At 37.9% G+C, this 20602-nt stretch overlaps 1 protein-coding gene across 12 annotated transcripts in view; it reads left to right on the forward strand.

Moving 5' to 3' along the window:
* The window catches only part of AASDHPPT (aminoadipate-semialdehyde dehydrogenase-phosphopantetheinyl transferase), a 39519-nt gene extending 19673 nt beyond the window's left edge, over positions 1 to 19846 (forward strand). For 3 of the 12 annotated variants that reach the window (XM_064645203.1, XM_064645205.1, XM_064645207.1), the window contains 3 exons: positions 2490 to 2567; positions 14205 to 14363; positions 15944 to 19557. In XM_064645203.1, the coding sequence (XP_064501273.1) occupies positions 2490 to 2567; positions 14205 to 14363; positions 15944 to 16126 (420 nt within the window). In that variant the 3' untranslated portion in view covers positions 16127 to 19557. The other 9 variants (XR_010428248.1, XR_010428251.1, XR_010428249.1 and 6 more) reach the window with 8 other exon arrangements.
* The last annotated feature ends 756 nt before the right edge of the window (positions 19847 to 20602 follow it).

Below are 20602 nucleotides of genomic sequence, written 5' to 3' on the forward strand. Positions count from 1 at the left end.
CCTCCATTATATGTTTTCTGGTTTATAGAGAGGAATCTTAACAAAACGAACTCCCTACCTCAAAGGAATTCTGTACGATTGTCCTCTTTTTGTTTTCTCATCTATTTCCATTTAAGATATTAATTTTATAAGCTGGTATAGCAATATCTCCAGGGAGGCAAGCAGATCTGCTGTTTCAGTATGTTTCATTAACTCTGTAGCTTAAGGTTTTTGCTGGCCACTAGTAGACAGATGAAGGACATGGTTTATTGTGTTTTATTGCAAGATGCTGAAAATTCTTTCGTGACCACAGAGGATACGGGAAATAAATGAGCTGGAACCTTTTAAATTCACTGTTCATTGAGCAGGGTCTCGTCAGGGAATGGTCTATCTAAAGAGTCACTGCCTGTTAAACACAGCTTTGAACTGAGAAAACATTATTAACAATGTGTAAAATACTATCTATAATATGTTTTTAGTTACTCAAATAAAAAGTAATACATAAGTTGACTTCACAAAAGGAAAAGTCAGTGTGTTTAACTTAAAACCATAACACCATTGTTTGTAGACTTCTGACTACAAGTGTAAGCCAGAATGTGCTGTACTGTGTCCTCTGTTCTGATCTGTCTTTAACCTCTTAAACAAGAAAAAAAGAAAAAAAAATGAAAGAAGGGGGGAAATGAAGTGATAAAAAAGCCAATGTAGTAATTTTTCCATCTAGACAAACACAAAACACTACTAGCCTAGAACTGTATAAATGATTTAGGATCACCTGACTGAGCATCTAATTTTCATAGTCTTTTTTATTTTCGATGAAGTTACAGAAATGCACTCTGTGTACAAATGGTTATATTTCATCAAACCTCCAAAGTAGCATTCTTTATTTTCATTCTTTTATTTGCAGTTTTGTTCCCTAGTAAAGGAACAGAAAACCTAGTAAAATACTTCGTAGTGAATACATCTGTAGCTCTTGCAGTCATGGGAAATACTGCTTATGCTGTAGGTTTGTTAGTGTTTCTTGTGATCATTAAATATTTTTCCTAATCTAGGCAGAATTGAAACAGTCATTTTCTTACTAGCACTTTGCAGGAAGGTAAAACAACATGAGCTCAATGTTTTGTGTTTAAGTAGATGAGGGTTAAAAAGTTCACAGCTAAAGCTGTCAAATAGGCACAGTTTTGGTGCTGAAGAGATCAAAGTAAAAACATAGCTCTGCTTCCTCACCAGCACCTCTCTGCCAAGGCTCCCACGTTTGCCAGAACAGTCTCCCAACTTTGCAGCTGTACTGCTGCTACACATGACTGGAGCAGCTGCTGTCTGGGCTGAGCTGGGCTGAGTAGATTTGAGCTATCTTGGCACTTTTTTATATATAGGGCTGTTTGGGAATCATGGAAATGGTATCCTGGCAACTGAAATATTAGAAAATTCTGTATAGTAGATGAACTGTAGAGAAGCCTAATGCAGACTGACAGCATTGTTTTAAAAGACATTTTGCTTAGATTAAAAGGGGAAAAAACAGGGCAACCAACAACCTGTCAGAGGAAATAGGAGGACATCATGATATTTGCTTTATATTATAATATAGTGCAGTTAGAATGTTTCCAAGGAAGCCAAAACTGGAGATTCACGCTTACATCCCAGGAGAATATTTGAATGACTAGCTGATTTTCAGATTAATGGCGATATCTAAATCATTCACTTTTCTAGGTAAAATTCTTGTTATTCTTGATTTCTGTTTTTAGAAAGTCTGGCAGAAATTATTTGAAAACTTTTGGATAAAAGAGCAAGAAAAATTTTATTTCCTCCCCTTACATATTTTTAAAAAAGCCAATGGAATTATGACTTGACTATAAAATAAGCATTATTCAGAAAGAGTATATAAAAGGGTTTGGGGTTTTTTTTCTGAAATTATTTGTTTAGGGTGAATTCTTAGCCTTTGTAGAGGAAAACACTTTCAAGTAAAACTATTAAGTAAGTAAAAACTCTATCACTGAATATATAGTTCGGTATCTAAAAATGTTGAGAAAAATTGATTTGTATTTATACATATCAGTGCTCAGACTGTATGTCAGGAATTTAAAGTTGTGCTCTTACGTGCTGTCTGAAGCCAAGAGTAAGAGAGTCATTGGTTTAAGTTTACAGTTAAATCATTGTTTTTCAGAATATCTTCCAGGAGTTCAGTCATCTCATTGGAAAATGGATAGCTAAGATGGGTTATATGGTTTGTCACTTAGAAGGGACCAGTAAAGGAATGCTCAGGTCACAAACTTGAATATAAATATCTACAAATGGATGAGGTGATGATAACCAGTTCAGCCCTGCTAACTTTTTAATGTATCAGCATCACTGAGCTCTCCAAGACTGCTAAAAACTACTATTGTTTTTTGAATGTTATTATTTTAAATTATGGTCGGCTATTGTTCTGAACCATAATCTAAACATTTATATAGTCTTTGCTGAAAACAGACTAAAGAAAATGCATTTACATTGCCATTTTTTATCTTTACTAGGAAACCCGGTTCGATGACCATCATCATGTTGCAGTGGCACTCGGGAAACAGACGGGATTTCTGCAAAAGGATTCTGATGTAAGAAATTATGAAACAGTTTCAGGTCTTGTTAATCATCTGGACATAAACTTATTCTTATGCTGTAGCTAAAAATGTGTTATCTCAGATTTAGGGCCAAGGAAAATGCTTATCTTAAGCACAGTTTTAACCAGAACCAAGCAGTATTACTGAACTGTTTCCTGTAGTTATATTGTGTCTATTTCAGGAGAGGTCTGGGAAGGAGAAATACTTTCAGAGGACAGCAACAGCTAATGTCAGATCTGGAATGCAGTGATCAGTGTGTTCATTCAAGAGAAGGTTAAGTGATTTTTGTCACAGCCTGCTAGTACTCATGTGGGAAAGATGGTCTTCACAGAGGGAAATGGAGACAGTGAACCAATCTGAACTTGCTAAGCTTGTATGACACCTCGCCAAGTTGATTTTAATTGGGGGACTGTCAGTGCATGTATCCCGGAGCAGATCCATTGCTCAAACACCATTATGACAAGATAACCCTTGAGACAAGCAACAGCAACCAGCAGATGGGAAGAATAGCAGTGTTAGTCTTCATTCCATGTGATGTCTATTGAGAGAAGGAACAAAGCTACTTAAAAGCTTTTCAGGATTTTCTGTGCAATTTAACAAAGATCTCAGTCATAAAATAGCAATAAAAGTCAAAATTAAGGGAGAGACAGACTGGCAAGTTGTAGCTGAAATAGCCAGACAATCAGAAAAGGAGAGTGTGACAAATTGCCGGACTTTTTCTGTGGTGTTTTAATTGCTCACAAGAAAATGGGTTAGTTGTTTTCTGTTATTTAGATACAAGGGTTCTACCAGGAACTAGAAAAAATGTAGTGTAGGAATGGATAAAAGTATAAAAGTGGTAATGCACACATCTGTCATGGTAATAAAGTCTGTCTGTGTTCATGAATAACACAAAGAGGCAGACCTTTTAACTAGTATTGACTAGGTTAAAAAGAAAAAAGAGGTATAAGCTGCCTTTGGGGTTTTACTGTGTTAAATCAGTGTACAAATACTATTTTAAGAAAATACATTCAGTCTGCTAGACAGGACATACTTACGTTCCCAGTAGGATGGCATATCATTCTTCTGACAGGAATACTGATAAATGCAGTCTGAGGTGAAAAGAAGATGGCCATTATTTATAAAGACAGCTACCTAAGTATTCTACAAAACTCCAGGATTTTTAAGTGTTGACCTTTGCCACCACTGTCACATACCTTGAAGTTATCATAGGAAGAATAGTAATGATATCAAGAATTATGATGAAAAATCTTTGAATCAAGAGAAGTCTCAAAGGCGTACTTGTCCACTGACTAAATTTCTGATGGCCTGAATTTCATTATCTCAATTCACTGAAAAAAGGTTGTTTTAAGCAGGACTAGTGAGCATCCTATGACTCCCCAAAATAAAAATTAAGTGAAAATTTATATACTATTGCATTGTACCTTTTTAGGCCTCCTCCTAACAGGAACATGAAGGAAATGAAAATTACCTTCTCTCTATGTAACAGAACTGTAAAAAATTATTTTGTTTTAAATTTCTTGCTAGATGTGTTGAGAGAAGAAGTTGTTCATCCTTGTTAAATACGTGCAATTGTTCCAGGATGTCAATGTTTGAGTTCGTTCCCCCTCTGCAATCACAGGAATAATTCATTATGTCCTGTTTGCAGAACATGTACGTTCAACTTTCTTCCTGTACTGATAGCAAGTACCTACAATTCACAGGGAAGACCAATCGTTACATTAATGTACTATAGTGAAAAATCTCTAGTGTCAAGAATCTTTACAAAGTGTCTGCTAGTGACTACTATATGCTTTAAGAAACAGAACATGTATCTGCACTGTTTACTGAGATCCAGACAGTTAATCTGTGGCAAATCTCAATGAAAGAGATTATTCTTTATAATTCCTATGTAGGCTATAAAATATCTTTTTGTCTGTCACTTGCTAAGTTTCACAAGATTTGAGATTAATTCAGTCAGAACACGCCTTCAGACAAGCATGCGCTGAAGTTCAAACTATATCTGTTAACATCCTGGCTCTGAGGCTTAGTTCATGTTTGGTATGCATCTGTGATGTCACTTGCATGGCTCTAGGCACAGTTCCTGCAGCTTTACCTCATCTCCAAAATGTCAGATGAACAGGAATGTCTCAAAACTATGTCATTTGTGTAAGGGCATAAAGTGACAGCCAGCTCAATAACTTCTGGTTTCAGTCTGTATTGACAACTTAGAGTTTTTCTGTGCTGTTACAACAAGCAAAACCCATTGTGTTGTCTCTGCATTTATTCCTAGCAGTAGCTTACTGCTCAAACACTGAAATGGAGAGTAGACCTTTTTGCGCTTTTACCTATTTACTGACCCACCTTCATTGATGTGACAGAAAGGGACAACAAAATCCTCAAAATAGACCTTAGATGGGATCATCTACAGCACTGGTACATGAGCAAGAAAAGGCCTACAAAGTACAATTATGAACACATTCCCCAACCTTTCTCCAGGAACTCAACATGCTGGGGTCCCTTTACAGTGCCTGTACACTAGTCCAAACAATATGAGGAATAAAGTATCATCTCTGGAAAGGTGGCAGAGCAGCTAATTCTGGAAACCATTTCCGGACACAGCAAGGACAAAGAAAACATCAGGACTGGTCAGCATAGCTTCACCAGGAGAAATTCATGGTTAGTAAACTTCTGCAATGAAATGACCAGCCTGATAGGTGAGGAGAGGGCAGTGGATATTGTCCACCTATGTTTCGGTACTTTCTACCTCTGGCACTGTCTCTCAGAAGATCCACCTGGAGCAAATGTTGATATGTGTACTGGGTGAGCAGGCAGTAGGTGTATTGAAAATGGGCTGAACAGCTGGGGCCAGAGCATAGTGATAGTGGTAGAAGGTGTGGTTGGAGGCCAATAACTAATGATGTGCTCCAGTGATCAAAACTGGGTCCAATCCCATTTAACGTCTTCATTAATGAAACTGGATGATGGTGTAGTGCATCCTCAGCAGGTTTGCTGGTGACACCAAACGGGGAGGAGTGGCTGATATGCCTGTGGGTCATGCTGCCACACCAGAGGGACTTGGATAGGCTTAGGCTGCGTCAGACATGAGTCAGTTTGTGTGATGTACAGAGTACTCCCACTGCAGAGGAACCCTGCTGAATTTTGTCAAATATTAAACATTAAGAATATGTTGTTTGAGCAAATGCCAATTTAGAAGAATCAACTGTATTTATGTTGGATTCATGCAAGCTGTACTATTTGCCCTGCTGTCTGGGAACAACTTCACTTGGAGAAGGCATATACAGCAGGCTGCACAGTAACATGTGCTCAAAAAAAACCCCAAATCTTTTTTTCTTTGAAACATGATTTTTCTCGGAGCAATGAAACTAACATGGAAACCATGACACTCTCATTTCCAATATCTCAGTCTTCATTTAATGTGGATTTAACATGGGGAGTGGCGGGTTAGTTTTGACTGCTTTAGTTCTTAAGTAGCGTTTGAGTTTGAGAGAGGCATGCACAACCATGAGGATTACTGGTATTAAAAAGAGTATGAATAGGCACACCTCTTGTGGAATAAATCCTCATGTAATTGTCTCAAATAATCATATCTGGTGGAGAATGAAGTACAGTCTGTTTGATGGTGATCTTTGTCTTTCTTTTTACTGGACTTAAACACTCCGTCGTACTCACAGCATTCTATAGCCCTCGTTCTGTCAGTTTCGTGAACTTCATTGTGAAGGAAAAACTTGATTTTTCTGTGTGGCCTGTCAAATGCTTCTGTTAGTTAATGCATAGCCTAAATTAGGCGCAGTGACACTAGTCTCAAATGCAGAATATTTCGTTTCTTCTTCAGTAAGCAGTGTGTAGTTTAAACTGGACAGAGAATTTTACAGGAAGGAAATTAATGCTTATTGATTTGTGTTATGCTAATATGTGTTTCCTTTAGGTACGTTCCATGGAGCCTAACCCACCACAGTTTACGTTACTGACTTTTGAAGATTTAGTTGCATCTGGTATTCCAGTTGCACCTGAGGATTCTGCATATTGGGACAACTTTTGTTCAAAGCAGGAGAGTCCAGTGCAACAGAGTTCACATTCAAGATAAAAATGCTTATAAGAAAAAGAAAATTGTTGAAGATTACGTGCTGTTATTCTTCATAATTCCAAGTATGGGAATAAGTGCATGTGTGTAGATGAAGTGTGTTTTTCATTATTTAAATTAACAACCTGATTTTCACCTTTTCAAAATTGATACTTTATCAGAATCTTAAGGAAGATACAAGTTTCCTTGCTTAAGGAATTCTGAGTGAAAAGCCTAAGGTGGCCACATGCTTTTTTGCATCTCCTTGACAGTAGTTCTCACACTTTGATAAATATCCATGCTAGGAACAGAAAGCAGACCTACAATAATGTTGTTCATTAGTCAACAAGTGTTTAGTATATAAAAATGTGTTTCCATACTTCATTTATGCTGAAGCTTAAATTATGATACTGCTTTTTCTCTTATAAATATAATGGGTTTATTCTCAGATGAATGAATAAAACCAGAAAACTGGTACAAATGAACTGCAAATATGGGGTGAGATGAATAGAGAAATTTCAGATCTAGATTTCTGGGGATAAAGGAATAAATTTCATATTAGAGATTAGTTATTTCTGCATAGAATCAGTGTCTCCAACCAGAATTTTTCTGTCATTGGAAAGAGTTTTAAAAGTATTAATGAAATTGTTTATAATATCGTGCTTGCATCCAAGGAAAGGACAAACCAACTTGGTTTGGTTGCTAGGAATATGATAGTTTTCAGAACTGTATCTAAATAGAAAGGTTACAAAACCAAAGGTGTTTGTTTTGGTTAGATTTTCCATGAAGTAAAATCATAGTTTCCAGTGATTCAGACAGAATCATGTAGAAGATTGCAGTTACTCACATTATGATTTTTTCCAAGTCTTTAATTTACACTGAACTATTTGAAAAGTAAGACTAATCTCCTTTTTAATCTTAGATAGCAATGAGATTAGTTGATGGCAATAACTTGTGAAAAGCCACTTGAGTCATGTTGTTTCATGTCAGTGCAAATGGACAGAATTGTTACACTTCCTTTTACTGCTGTGAGAAAGAGCAGCTGGATAGTTGTGGAATCACCAGCTCAAAGCATGCTGCTAAAAGACAAGCAGGACATTCCGACTCTTTACGAATATGAATGATCCTTCTTGAAGTCATCAGAAATTTTTCTGGGCATCTGTGGTGTGGAGGCCCATCTTGAAACAAGTGCTGTTTGTGTGTACAGATAAATTAATCTCAAGGTTCTAAGATTAATGTTTGGGGGTTTTTTATATTTCACCATCACACTTTTCACTGTTATAAACATAATTGAGCCCTATATCCAGACATGGCCATAACACTGACTTCCTTGCATTTCCTCACAATACGATCTTAATGGCTACAGAGTTCCTCTGCCGTTTTAGAAATACTGGTCCAGCACAGCCCCAGCTTCCCGCACTAGTTCAGGTTCTTGGCCCAGTCCAGTGCGGGTGAGCTGACCTTTGCTGTCTCCCATCATTCTTCTGCAAGAAGTGTACCAGTTACATCTAGAAGCCTTCAGGCCTTTATGTTCTCCAGAGGTCCATTCCTTCATCTGTTTTGTTTTCTAGATACTGTCCGTGGCATGACCATACTACATACCTGGGTCCTAGAGGGTAAGAAGCTGCAAAATCACAAGCTCTGCGCTACATGAGCCTTTTCCAGCAGGGTCTTGGCTAGGTAGTCTTTTTCACTGTGGAACAGGATTGCCCAACCTTCCTGTTTCTTGAAGTAGAGATTTAGATCACATCTGCTGGCCTAGACTGTGTATCAACCCAGTGTTTTCTGAGAAGTACTTGTTAATGGTCTCTGATCTAAAAATAGTTTTAAAAGATTTGGTCTTCAGTGAAAAGATTGTCCAAAGGGAATAAATGTGGTTTAGTTTGGACCCTGAGATTAGCTCAGTCTGGTTAGAACATGGTGCTAATAACACCATGGTTGTGGGTTCAGTCCCTGCTGTACAGGCCATTCACTCTGTGATCCTGGTGGGTCCCTTCCAACTGAGAATATTGTGTGCCTCTGTGATTATATTACCCTGCTCAAACCTTTTTGTATCTTGCATCAAAATCGTCAGAGTGGGTTAGGAATTTCAGGGGGCAAAACTGTGTTCAAGACAATTTGCAGTTATGTGACAAGAGACTAGTGCCATTTGATATGAAAATCTGTAACTTTGAAAAGTGGATCATGAGAATTCACTCCTAGCCTTTTACAGAATCTGTAAACTTACACAAGATGCATATTGTTACTATCTTATGGGATCAAATGCACTGATGTGCTATCTTAGACAAGAAATCATAGATGCTGCAACAGAAGTAGTGTATATATGATTGTAATTACATATTTTTGGTAAAATCCAGGCAACAGCTCAACTTTAAACAACCATCTTGACCCGAGACACTGCAATAAAGCAATGATCGGCAAAGAAGATTGAAAGGAAAAGATAGTTATACAAGTCAGCATAGACTGCCTCTTTGTTGGAGCTTTACAAGATTATGGTACTGCATTTTACAAAGAAGACAAGTGGTTCTTGGTTCAGAATTGATACAACCAAGTCTAAAAGAGCCTGTCCTCCTTAACTGGCTGTCCTCCTTAACTGCTGGCTAATTCTGCAGGTGTCTAGTCATCCTGATATGTGCTTCATTATCCTCCAGAATACAGATAGTTTGGCTTGCTCCACTCTGTATAGAAAACATAAGCATGAAAATAAATTCTCAATTCTCAAGAGAGAAAACAATTTAAAAATATTTTGTTTTTTCTTCAGAAAGTCACTTTTTGTAAGATATTATTTGCTTGTGGTGTACATGTACAGAGTTTTTTATGGCCAGATGCTAAATATGAATCCTGTTTCTTCTAAGATTGAGTATAGTTTCTTAACTGAAATAAAAAGTGGGTTACTTTGTGTTTATGTTGTCTATTTGTGGTTATTTTTTTTTATCTTGCTGTTATTTAGATCCAGACATAGGTGAGATTACTGAAACACTTGTCTTGCAGTCCTTTGCTATTTTGGAAACAATTCATGGGACAAAACTGTATATTCTTAATAACATCCTTTGGATGAATCATGATTCAGAGGTCTGGATCAGCTGTTCACTCCTTGGCTCCTTCTACAATTTTAATTGCATAACGTGCAACGCAGTTTCTTGGCATAACTGACAGAATTCTATGTTGGAGTGTCTCATCATTTGGCTGAAATTGCAGTAGTGTGAAGCTTAATGCTCGTAAGGAAGATACACATTTTCAAGTACAAGGCTACAGTGCTGCACAGTGTTGCTTACACATGTAAGGAGATATCTGAAGATTTGTTTTTTAATTATGACGTAGAACACAAAAGTTCTTTAGGTTGTAGTAGGAGCTTCACACAGAAAAAAGAACTTTTACTTGCACAGTGATGTAAACAGGAAGAAAATGGGTATTTCAGTTGAAATGCATGTTTTGTTCTCCAACATGTAGAGTACTTAAAAGGTTGGCCATACTTCCTTTTTATATACATCCTGGGGATTTAGATGTGTCTATTGACATCTGGAGCAGGCTTTGGGCAAAAAGCTAACACCAAGACTCCCAGCAGATGCAATTCCAGACCTATAGGCAGTGCCAGAACTTGGAAAGGCAGATGGAGCTTTGGTAAATAGTAATGTTTTTATGAATGGCAAAGCTGTAAAGAGTTTGGTTGAGGGCTTATTTCAGGTTTGTGTTTTTAGGCTTTCAATGTTGTAGATGTACAAATGTCTCACTTTGAATTTGGTAGTTACCTCATAAATTTATTCAGGCATTTAAGTCTAGTCCAATATTTGATAAGGGCACTGAGATTTTCATTGCAAACTTGCCTTTTTTGTTAAAACGTCTGAATTAGCTGGTGCATCAATTTCATCCTGTTTCTGTGTGTGTTGGTGTGCCTTGTGCTGTGCCCTCAGTACCACAGGACCTGGAACACATCTGAGGTTCCTTTTGATGTCATAAAGTCCATTTGGTTTTTCTTATTTTCCTAATTTTATAAGCTTTATAAGTAGTTAAGTAGTAGAAGTAGGTTTTAGAAGCTGCAGCCCTTATTCCTCGCCCTTTAGCACCCTTTAGTTTACACATTTCTCAACCCTCTTACCCCATTTTATGTTCCATATCAATCCTATCCCTGAATTCCAGTAGAAAATGTTTAATCTTTTGTCAAGGCAAGGCCTATGCTGTTTAGAGAACGCTTATATCTTGACCCGAACCACAGAACACGGTCAGGAACTAGGTGACCGTGTACCCTTTGTGCTCTGAAGAAGGTGAAGATGATGAAGAAAAACCCCCAGACCCAATTCCCAAGGGGTGGACCAGAGCAAAGGCCACAGGGTGGAAACACTTGGGATTGGACAGATAGTATTATAAATTGTAACACCTGAACACGGCCGGCAGGCGCGTCTTGTAACATCTGTGCCTAGGCACAAATTAAACCCTTTTCTTATCTCATCCTCAATTAACTGCTCCTGAGTGTTTTTTCCTCAGCACCATGAGGCGTCACTTTTGTGGCAACAACTTTCAGTGGGGCTAGTTCCCAGTGTGATGAAAATTTCTGCTGGCAGGTTGGTGATGCTGAGCTGAGAAGAAAATGTTTTGGTTCTATTACCAAACCCTAGTAAATTAAAGGAAAATATGAATATGGGAGTTATATGTTAAGACTTTAACATTGTACTGCAAATAATAAGTAGTAAATGTAAAAGGCAAAAGTGTGTTAATGCTAACTTTTAGCTCACAGAAAGAAGTTCTTAGTTCTGCTTTGCTCTAAAGTCTCAAAGCAGCTGAAATTATTTCAATCCGTTTAACTCGGTTTCTTTTTTTCGCCTCAAGGTTAAATAGTAGTATCCATATTACACACTTCAGAGTTCCTGTTAAGATTTCCCAACTATCTTGTGAGTTTCCTGTGTCGCAGTACCTTAATGTTTCCAGCCTTGGTTCATCGTTCTAAAAAATTTCTTTCCTTTAATCTTGAAATAGGTTGAAGTTGACTTAGGTAGCCAGTTACACACATTTAATCCGTGTGAATCTGTGATGAGAGACAGAAAGCAGGAACTTAGCCTGGCCCTGAATTTACATACAGGTCAGCCACTTGCCCATTCTCCTGCTCGACCATGCCCTGTGTGTCCAGCACCCTGTGTGCCCGTGGAGCATGTTAGCTGTCCAGGCCTCTTCATAGCCCTTTTCATTGCTAAGTGATGGCAAAGGCTGAAGTTGGATGATGAGTCTCAGAGTTTTTCATAAAAACACATCAGCAGAAGCAAGGGCATGACAGGGCAGTGCTTCACCCAAAACCTACTGCTGCTGCTTGAACAGCCAGTGGTTACTTGGTTGTTCAATGTGACACTGCTCTGGTCAAAGGAGTGGAGTATATACTCCTGCTGAAATGGCTCTTAAGCAGCCTCATTATTTCTTGAATTACCTCACTCAGCTGAATAACATCACTACTTGATGTCACTGAATATTAAACTAATTAAACTATTGCATGACTGATACTTAGTTTTGATTTTTTTTTCTCAGCTTTAGGAGCATAGTTTTCAGTAATTTATCATGGCTACCCTCAGGTTAGTGGATTCTCAGCCTGTGTATCTGTTGATTGTAAAGTGTACTTATCCTAATTGACAGCTTTTGTGACAGGCACAGTGAACTGCTTACTCAATGAGGTCACTGGTCTCTTTGTAAGAGAAATGGAATTTTCCTGCAGGTATTCAGTTCAAACACTGTCTTCTGAATAAAGTAATATTCTCATCAAGCAGTGTTTACTACCTGCATAAAAGCATTTTGTTAATCTTGTGACAGTTATGTTGTCTACAATTAATTAGCTGCCTGTACAACATTAGGAAAATAGATTAATTTTGTATAGTAAAACTGTGTGTGCATAGAGGTTGTACTTCAGTTTTGTACTTGCACATACCACAATTAAAATTATCATGTGAGTGAAAACAGCTTATTACAAAGAGACTGATACTTCTGATATCATTGTTTCTGCCTAATTGTCTGTTAGGATCTTCAGATGATTCGCCTTGTTAATTTAGAATGTTTTCCCTAGAGTGCAGTAGGATATATATTTGCATTTCAGCTGGGGCAGTCAGGCACTCCTGCTTGCAGAAATCAGTGTTATCTCTTGGTGACCTTTCAGGATAAAATCAGAAAATAACGAATTGCTCATTGCAGTGGAAGCACATTGATTTCAGTTGGATTTGGTAAAGGCAGACATGCTGGCCATACAGGTATGTAACATTGGTCATGTAAATGCCTTTAAGTAATCAGAAAATAAGTTTATCTTCTGAGGCTAGTGTTCAGTTAAGGAAGAAAGTAATATCAGATAAAGGCAGTAATTTGTCCTAGAGTGAAGGGCTGCTGAAATAGTGAAGACTCCTTGTATGTGCTAGGAATTCTAAAACAGATCTGATTTATTTATTTATAGAAGCCAATTTGGGGACTTCTGAAGCCATGTGATAGAATAACATGTTTTGGTTTTCTTTTTTTGGAGTGACAGGAGTTTGAGTTATTGAGTTTGTATAAACAGACTTTTAAAAGGAAAATAAAAATTCAGTTGTACTACAATTTAAATGTGTTAATGCCAATATATCTGTTTGCTGTGTTGCTATGGACTTGTAGCATGCACATACATACACACATACACACATGCACGTATAATACACACACACATACACTGTACACAAAATCAACCTTAAAAGAACTGGAAACCAACCCCATCTTTATTAACTCTGTAACCAAGAAGTGTAAGAAAAGTGCTTCAAGAGTAAGTAATACAAATGGTACTAATGGTTTGGGCTGATGAAAAAGAAAATTTGTAGCCCAGCAACTGAGAAATAAAAAGAAGTGACTTGAACAAATAGGAGAAGGAGCAGATTAAGACATAACTTTTTTACCTGTTGGAAGCTTTTATTAAAATATATGAATTAAAAAACTGTGAAAATGAGTGAATATAGGTAAATCCCCTTTTTTTTCCTATTTTTTTTCTTTGTAATTTAATGATTGGTACTTTGTATGAAGGAAGTCAATAACAGAAACCAAAGAAACAAGACTGCATTTGTTTTAGTCCATAGTTCTTTTCTAGTTCAGCATTCAGTGGGATGGGAAAATCTGTGGTATGTATGTTTGAAGAGCTCAGATGCAATTGTGTCAGAAAACAAATGCATCTGAGAAGGAGGAATTCTTGAAATTGTGGATTGGCAAGTAGAAAAACACCTGTTAATTAGAACATCTGGGCACACTGAAGTCAAATAACTACCGTGTTCTGCTTTGAAGAGATGGTTTCATGGTCCCGGTATAAAGCACAATATCAGAAATGCTGCCAACATCTTCTCCAGGCAATACAGGTCCTATAGGACTTAGACAAAATTACTCTTATGTCTGTAAAATAACATTATTGGTAAGAGAATGATAAAGAGCATAAGTGTTAACAACAGCTGAATCAAAACTCCTTTGGATTCTTCCATCCTGAGGTGCAGAGCATGTTAGCTTTTATATACCTGCTAGAGATGATTCCCCAGCTCTAGGGAATCCAATTTCTACCATAAGACACTGAGTCAGATATTTGTCCATTACAGTGTGCAGGTCTTCCCCCCTGGGCTTCAGGAGGGTCTCTGAGAGCTCTGATAATTCAAGGAATTGGTAAGAAGTGTGAGTCAGGCCAAGCACTGCAAACCAGTCTAGCACCTGAGCTGGCATCAAACAAGATTTTGGAAGAGGAAGCTTTAATTCTAAAGGTAAGTACAAGGGCAGCTAAAGTCCAATTCTATATCGAGCAGTTTACAGTGTGGTATTTGTGGCAAAAACTACTGTTATAAGATTTATAGATTCTAAGATAAGACTCCAGTCTGTCTGCTTTTCCTTAACTAAAGCAAAGCATGCACTTTCAATTACCAGCAGTACAGGACAATGGCACATTGGGGAAGTAAAAATTAAGAAGTCTTCCAATTCTGGTGGTAAAATATTTTTCTCCATTCCTCTAGCTTCCAAAGTGCAACATTTCTGTATCTCTAAATAGATTTTCTTGTCATTATTATATAGGACTTTCTGTTTATTTTGTAGGTCTAAAATAGCCTTCCTTCTATTTTAATCAAGGAAGTGCATGTGGTTATGTTTTAACTAGATGCCAGCTAATATTAAAGTGTCATTTAGAATTAGTCTCTGCCTGCTGGCTGTATTTCTGTGCAATCATAATAAAATCATATCTTGATGCCCCTGTTTCCCCTCTGTCTGCATATCATCAGCTGAAACTGCAAACCCCTTTTGAGAAAGAAACTGTCTCCCAATACTTAGTAAAATGGAGACTCAGTCCCAGCTGGAGCCTCTTTGCATTACTCTTACATAAATAATGCAGGAATAATTGAATCCCAACGATGACAAACCTAATAATCCAACAGCAGCTCCTTCGAGCTCAAATGATGTTGTTGTTGTTGTATGTGGGAGATCACCTGGAGTCACTATGCTGATACAAGAAAGACTTGGATGTTTGTCTGCTGATGCACTAAAGAGATGAGCAGAGACCTTGGGTGGCTCCTGTGAGTGGAGATGTCATTGCCACCTTGTCATGTTGTGTCTCTCTGTCTGAACCAGAGGTGGGTTTCAGTTGAAAATTCCAGCTGGTTTCATGCCTTCCTGCTCCTTCATTTGAATTAATGACTCTGTAATAGAATTACAGAATATCTGTGCCAGTAATGTTTATACAACAGGCAGTGTGCCAAAGGCTTGACAATATCATAACTTAATTAAATGTGAGCATATGTATGAACAAAAAGATAATTCAGTTGTGCTTAGGGTATATGGCCTCTGTTTGCCAGGCTTTCCTGTTTAACCAACAAGTTCTTGGCCAGGATATTTTTATCTTCTGCAGACAAAGGTCTCCTGTGATGCTAGTTACATCCCAAGCCAGTTCACAAGTCCTTTATAGGCACAGCACACTCTTCCAGCACTCTCTTCCTCCTGTTCATATACTTTTACCCCTTCCAGTTTTATTTCCTTCTATGAATGAACACCCTTTATGGGTTATGAATGAATAATGATTTATTCCCTCTATGGAGGACCGTGTCTGAGTCCGTCTTGCAGTGGAGATTGTCTTTCTCTTGTCTACAAAGCCGTTCTGAGCAATGGACTTCCATTGTGAATCCAGTGCAAATCTGGATATTCCACACCCCCCTTTTATAATTTTCCTTTTCTCTTTCTCTGTTCCTTTTTTCTGCTGATACACTTTCCTCTTCTTCAATCTGAAGCCTCTTCTGTTTTTCCTGATAAATCCACATTTTACTTACCAGGTTACTTCCTCTTTCTCTTTTCTGCTACACAGTCCTTGGATCTCACACTGCTGTGTGCTACCTATGGAGCTGGGGAAGGTGCATCCAGTTTGACCACCTCAAGCTACCTTGTGACACTGTTTTCAGGCAGAAGTACAGTCACCCAGGTTCTTGCAGACATGATGCCCACTCTTTTTGAACAGCAGAGTTACAGTGGGGTTATGTTGCTACTTTAGTTCAATAAACATATGTAATTTATATTTCTGAGACAGGACCTGAGATTATAATGAGATGAGGAAAGTGTATGGATTTATGCCACATGAGTCTGACTGGAATTGTTTTCCTCTTCACATGGGAACTGCATCAAGTTATCAGCTTCCTCTCATGTAAAATGGGGTGATACATTTCTATTATCCAGTGGTTTGATTTGTTTAGTGCCTCAGAGCCCTTGGATTCAAGCTTTTAAAGAGATGAAAAAATTCCAAAAAATTGTTATTCCAGTTGTGTCTATGGGTTTTGGAAAGCCATCAATGGATTTTGGAGGCTTTAGTAGCTTAATGTTCAAGCAGAAATCAGCATAATCCACTGTGAAGGTTCCTGAGTGCATTCACACATACTTACCACCAGCAGAATAGAGTTTAACTATGGACTATGCCTGCATGGATACTGCTTTCTTTACCTCTAGCAGTGCAGGTAGAGCCAAAGAGCCAACTACACAGCCACTGGAAGCCCTCTGTGGTGCGCTGTGGCTCTGCTTCTTCTTTGGACCTTCCAGCCTGGAATCGAGTCAATTCAGACAAAAATGTTCAAATTATCAGTTTGATGGAAATGGTGAAATCACACATAAGGTAGTTATGCCTCCTCATTGAGATGGTAGATCCTAGCCAAAAGACTGCAAAAAAACAGATACCCCACCAAAAGAGTTCAAAAAATAGGTAGGCCAACTGTGCAGCAAGTCAAGAAAGAGCACTGGTTTCCCAAGGTATATGTGAACACTCTGATTGCAACAGCAACTTTTGATGAGATCATTTCATATAAGGGGTGCATAAAGTGTAATTTTTTAGTCTTAAGCTATTTAGAAGTTTTTCAGGATAGAATAATTTCTCATAGGTATCAAAATGTAGTAGATAGCTGGAGGCCACACTGCTAAGCTGTGGGAATTGGATAAATGTTCATTTAATGTGACAAGTGAATAGTTTTATGTTAGTTTAATGCTTTCAAAAGATTGTTATATATTGTAGTTGCTTATCAATGATTTATGTTTTACAGCACAGGAACAGAAACAGTGACTAGCTTAATTATGCATAAAAAGTAAAATAATAATTTTATTTTCTGCATTGCATAATAAGTTGTCTATCATTTCCTCATGAGAGAAATATAAATACTTCCATATATTTGAACACATTTTCCAATAAATATAAGCTGAGACTTTGCTTCCCTTCAATCTTTGTCCATTCAACAGAATTATGAGGTCCAAGATACTTATTATGTCATCTGTGATAGAGAATTGTGTATCTGGATATTGACCTTCTGGCAACTGACTTGTATTGGACAATGAACAAAGATGTAATCAAAGCAGCACTTAAACTTGACATAAAACTGGTTTGCTGCTTCTCTTCCACTAAATATGTAAGATCTGCATGGAAGCATAAGAAATGAAAAAGATTGTGATTGTGGGAATAACATGAAGCAATCTAGGAAAATATTTTTGAAGTTTTAAATTACCAGCCAGTTTTGATAGATTTTAAATATTGTGGGGCAGCTTCAAAAAGATCTCAGGAACTGCCATGTCTAAAAGCCAGATGTATGAACCTGTGGAGGAAATCTACAACCCAGAAACCTTTAAATAGCATTCTCAACAGCAGAAATTTTGGGCCCACATGGACATAAGCTGTGAAAGAAGAAGGAGTATCTTCTCATGCCTGCAGGATGGACAACAGGGCAATGTATGAGCTGGAATTCCACAATTGTAGGTGACAAAGCCCAGCAGGCAGAGACTAGACTTTTTATGCCTGCAACCACTTGAGAAATAAGGGCAACAGACACAGAACATCCCAAGGTACATTGGGCACCCACTAAATCTCATTAACTGTTTTAGTCAATGGGATGATGGTTTTGAAATTCTGAATTATGTTAATTTGGTATTATGTCTTTTTTTTTAAATTCTTAATGTTATGTCTGACCAAGGAAGGAAAATATAATAAGCTCTGTCTTTACTGAATTCTGATAAGAGCTGAGCAGTGTATTATGCAGAGACTGTGCTGTGTGGTGGCACCTAGAGAGAAACAGACTCAGACTCCTTGCAATGTCTCAAGGCCTCTACAGCGATGGACGCAAAATTCAATTTTTGATGAAAGCAAAATAATGAAAATGCACTGGCTCTGCTAGAAAATACATCATTGCCACCCTTTGCTTCCCTCCCTTTATTCTGCTATATGTCTAATGTAAAGACACTACTCTACCTTCAGATCTTCTCCCCCTATTTCAGGGGTGGGGCACAGGCAGTTGCTGGTTGAGGGCTGAGCTGGATATGCAGCAGCAGGGCCCAGCTGTCACTGGACCTGGGGAGGTCATTAGATGGAATCACACAAAAATGGTGTCTACCCCTGCCTCTCTGGTAGCAGTGACAGCTGACTTACCTACCTATGCCTGAAGGCAGCTGGAATTTGTGTGATCACTGAGCAGTGCTACAGCCAGGCAGGCAGAAACATTTGGAAAACTTGATATGCATGTGGGATCAAGAGCTTGTGTTGGCAATGATGATGGACCATTTTTGCAAATGCCTTACTATCCTACATTTACAGGATCAGCATCCAGGTTAGCCTGTGGTTAGTCCTACCTGAATGCGACAAAGAGAGCAGGCAGAGAGATGTGAAACAAGCAGGAGAGTTTGCAGTTGATGCATCCAGGTAATTGTTCTGTAGTCACTGATTGAAAGATGGGCCAGGAAAGAGTCAGACCCATGTGTGTGAGCTGCAGTACTATATGGGAGCAAATGAGATTTTCTCCTCTTTGGTTCCAGGCACAGTAAATCTCCAGAAAATTCAGACAGCAGAGTTCACTCATCACCTTCTTTTTTTACCCTCTCTGTGACTTGTCTCAGCAGTTGCAAAAAGAAACAATTTTAAAACTGAACCAAGGCTTCTGCTTTAGTTTTTGTTTTGGACTCACACAGGCTTATCCTCTCCCTATGTCAGATATAATCATAAAAATGTTAGAGAAGCACAAATAGTGTTTCAGAATGCTTTCTGGAGAAAAGCCTTTCCTAGTTTCTCTTCTCTGTTCTGTATATTATATTCCATATATATGATTACTTTTTGGTTTCTGGGGTTTTTTCATGATATTATTTTCTTTAAAAAGTTGTGTCATTTCAGTTTGAGCAGAACAGTTGTCCTCTCCAGCTTTCATTACTTCAATGTCATATATTTTATTCTTAAATTTGAAACAACTTACAGCATATGATAAAGGAATAAGAAAAACTATTTGAATAAATCAGCCTGGGCTGAGCAGCCTTTAAAATGATCCTAAATGCCAATATAAGTTAACCCTTGAATTGTCTCTATAATGTAGTTATTATTTTAAATCTTGCAGGAGAACACATTTGTGGTGCTATTGCCATACAGCTTGCAAATTTTGATGGATGTAAATGAGACTGATTTACCCTGGATCAACAAATGCAGGTGTACGGACAGATCTCTCTGCCACTAGGGTATGTCCAGCTCAGAGGCTCCCAGTGGGAGTACTGAGTTCTGATTTCCCAAGGATCTGGAGCTATGCCTAGGAAGAGCAGAAGCTCTATCCACTCACTGAAGCTCTGGGTAGGTCTTTTGTGTGCTGTATTTAACTTTGTGTTTCAAATTTGAAAAGATCTGACTATCAAGTCAGATCTTCTGTACAAGTACAATTGTGTCAAAATCCACCAGCCTATTTCCATCAGCCCATAGAAGACCACTCACGAGCTGCTAAACTGTTGAGTTAGCAGTTGTAGATGTCTGTGCCGTGGCTATAAAATAATTTCCAATGCTACTCATTTCACTTCTTAAAAAAATCTTTATATCTTTAGTTAAATAGTAACAGCTAAATAATAGTCATAGCCCCAGTTTAAATGCTTTATATTCTCATTGTCTCCATGCCATCATGTATCATTTAATATTCACCATTTTGTGGTGCAGTCAGACATTCTGTTTTGTTCTTGAGGGCTGTTCCCCCTGTCTCGGTGCTTGCTGTAAACCTGACAGGTTTTATTTTCTGTCTTAAATAAATAAATGCTGTGAGCCACATTGTTAGCAGGCCCAAATCAGTTTAATTCCACTAAAGATAACAGAACTTTGCAGATTAAAACCAGCTTATAGTTTGGCCCAGTATTCTTGAAATAATGATCCCATTCAAAATCTGCACCCTGCCTGATGTTTTCAAGGCTGGCCTTGATTTGAGGGTAGAAATACAAGATGTTTATTGCAAATCTAATGATCCATAGAAAATAACTATTTAAACTAAGTGGAGCACAGCTTTTACAACTAGAAGCCATATACGAATTCTGAGAATTGCTACTATTTAAGATGTGTTTATAATGTTTATTTAAATGCAAATGAGAACACTGCTGCTCATATATATGTTTACCATTTTGTTTCACTTAGTCAGGGAAAGAGCTTTGATAAACTTTCTAAAAGAATGCTTAAAACTTTTTAAAATAAAACTTCTATCAATGCAAG

The sequence above is a fragment of the Pseudopipra pipra genome, chromosome 2 (assembly GCF_036250125.1).
Source record: "Pseudopipra pipra isolate bDixPip1 chromosome 2, bDixPip1.hap1, whole genome shotgun sequence".
Classification (NCBI taxonomy): Eukaryota; Metazoa; Chordata; class Aves; order Passeriformes; family Pipridae; genus Pseudopipra; species Pseudopipra pipra.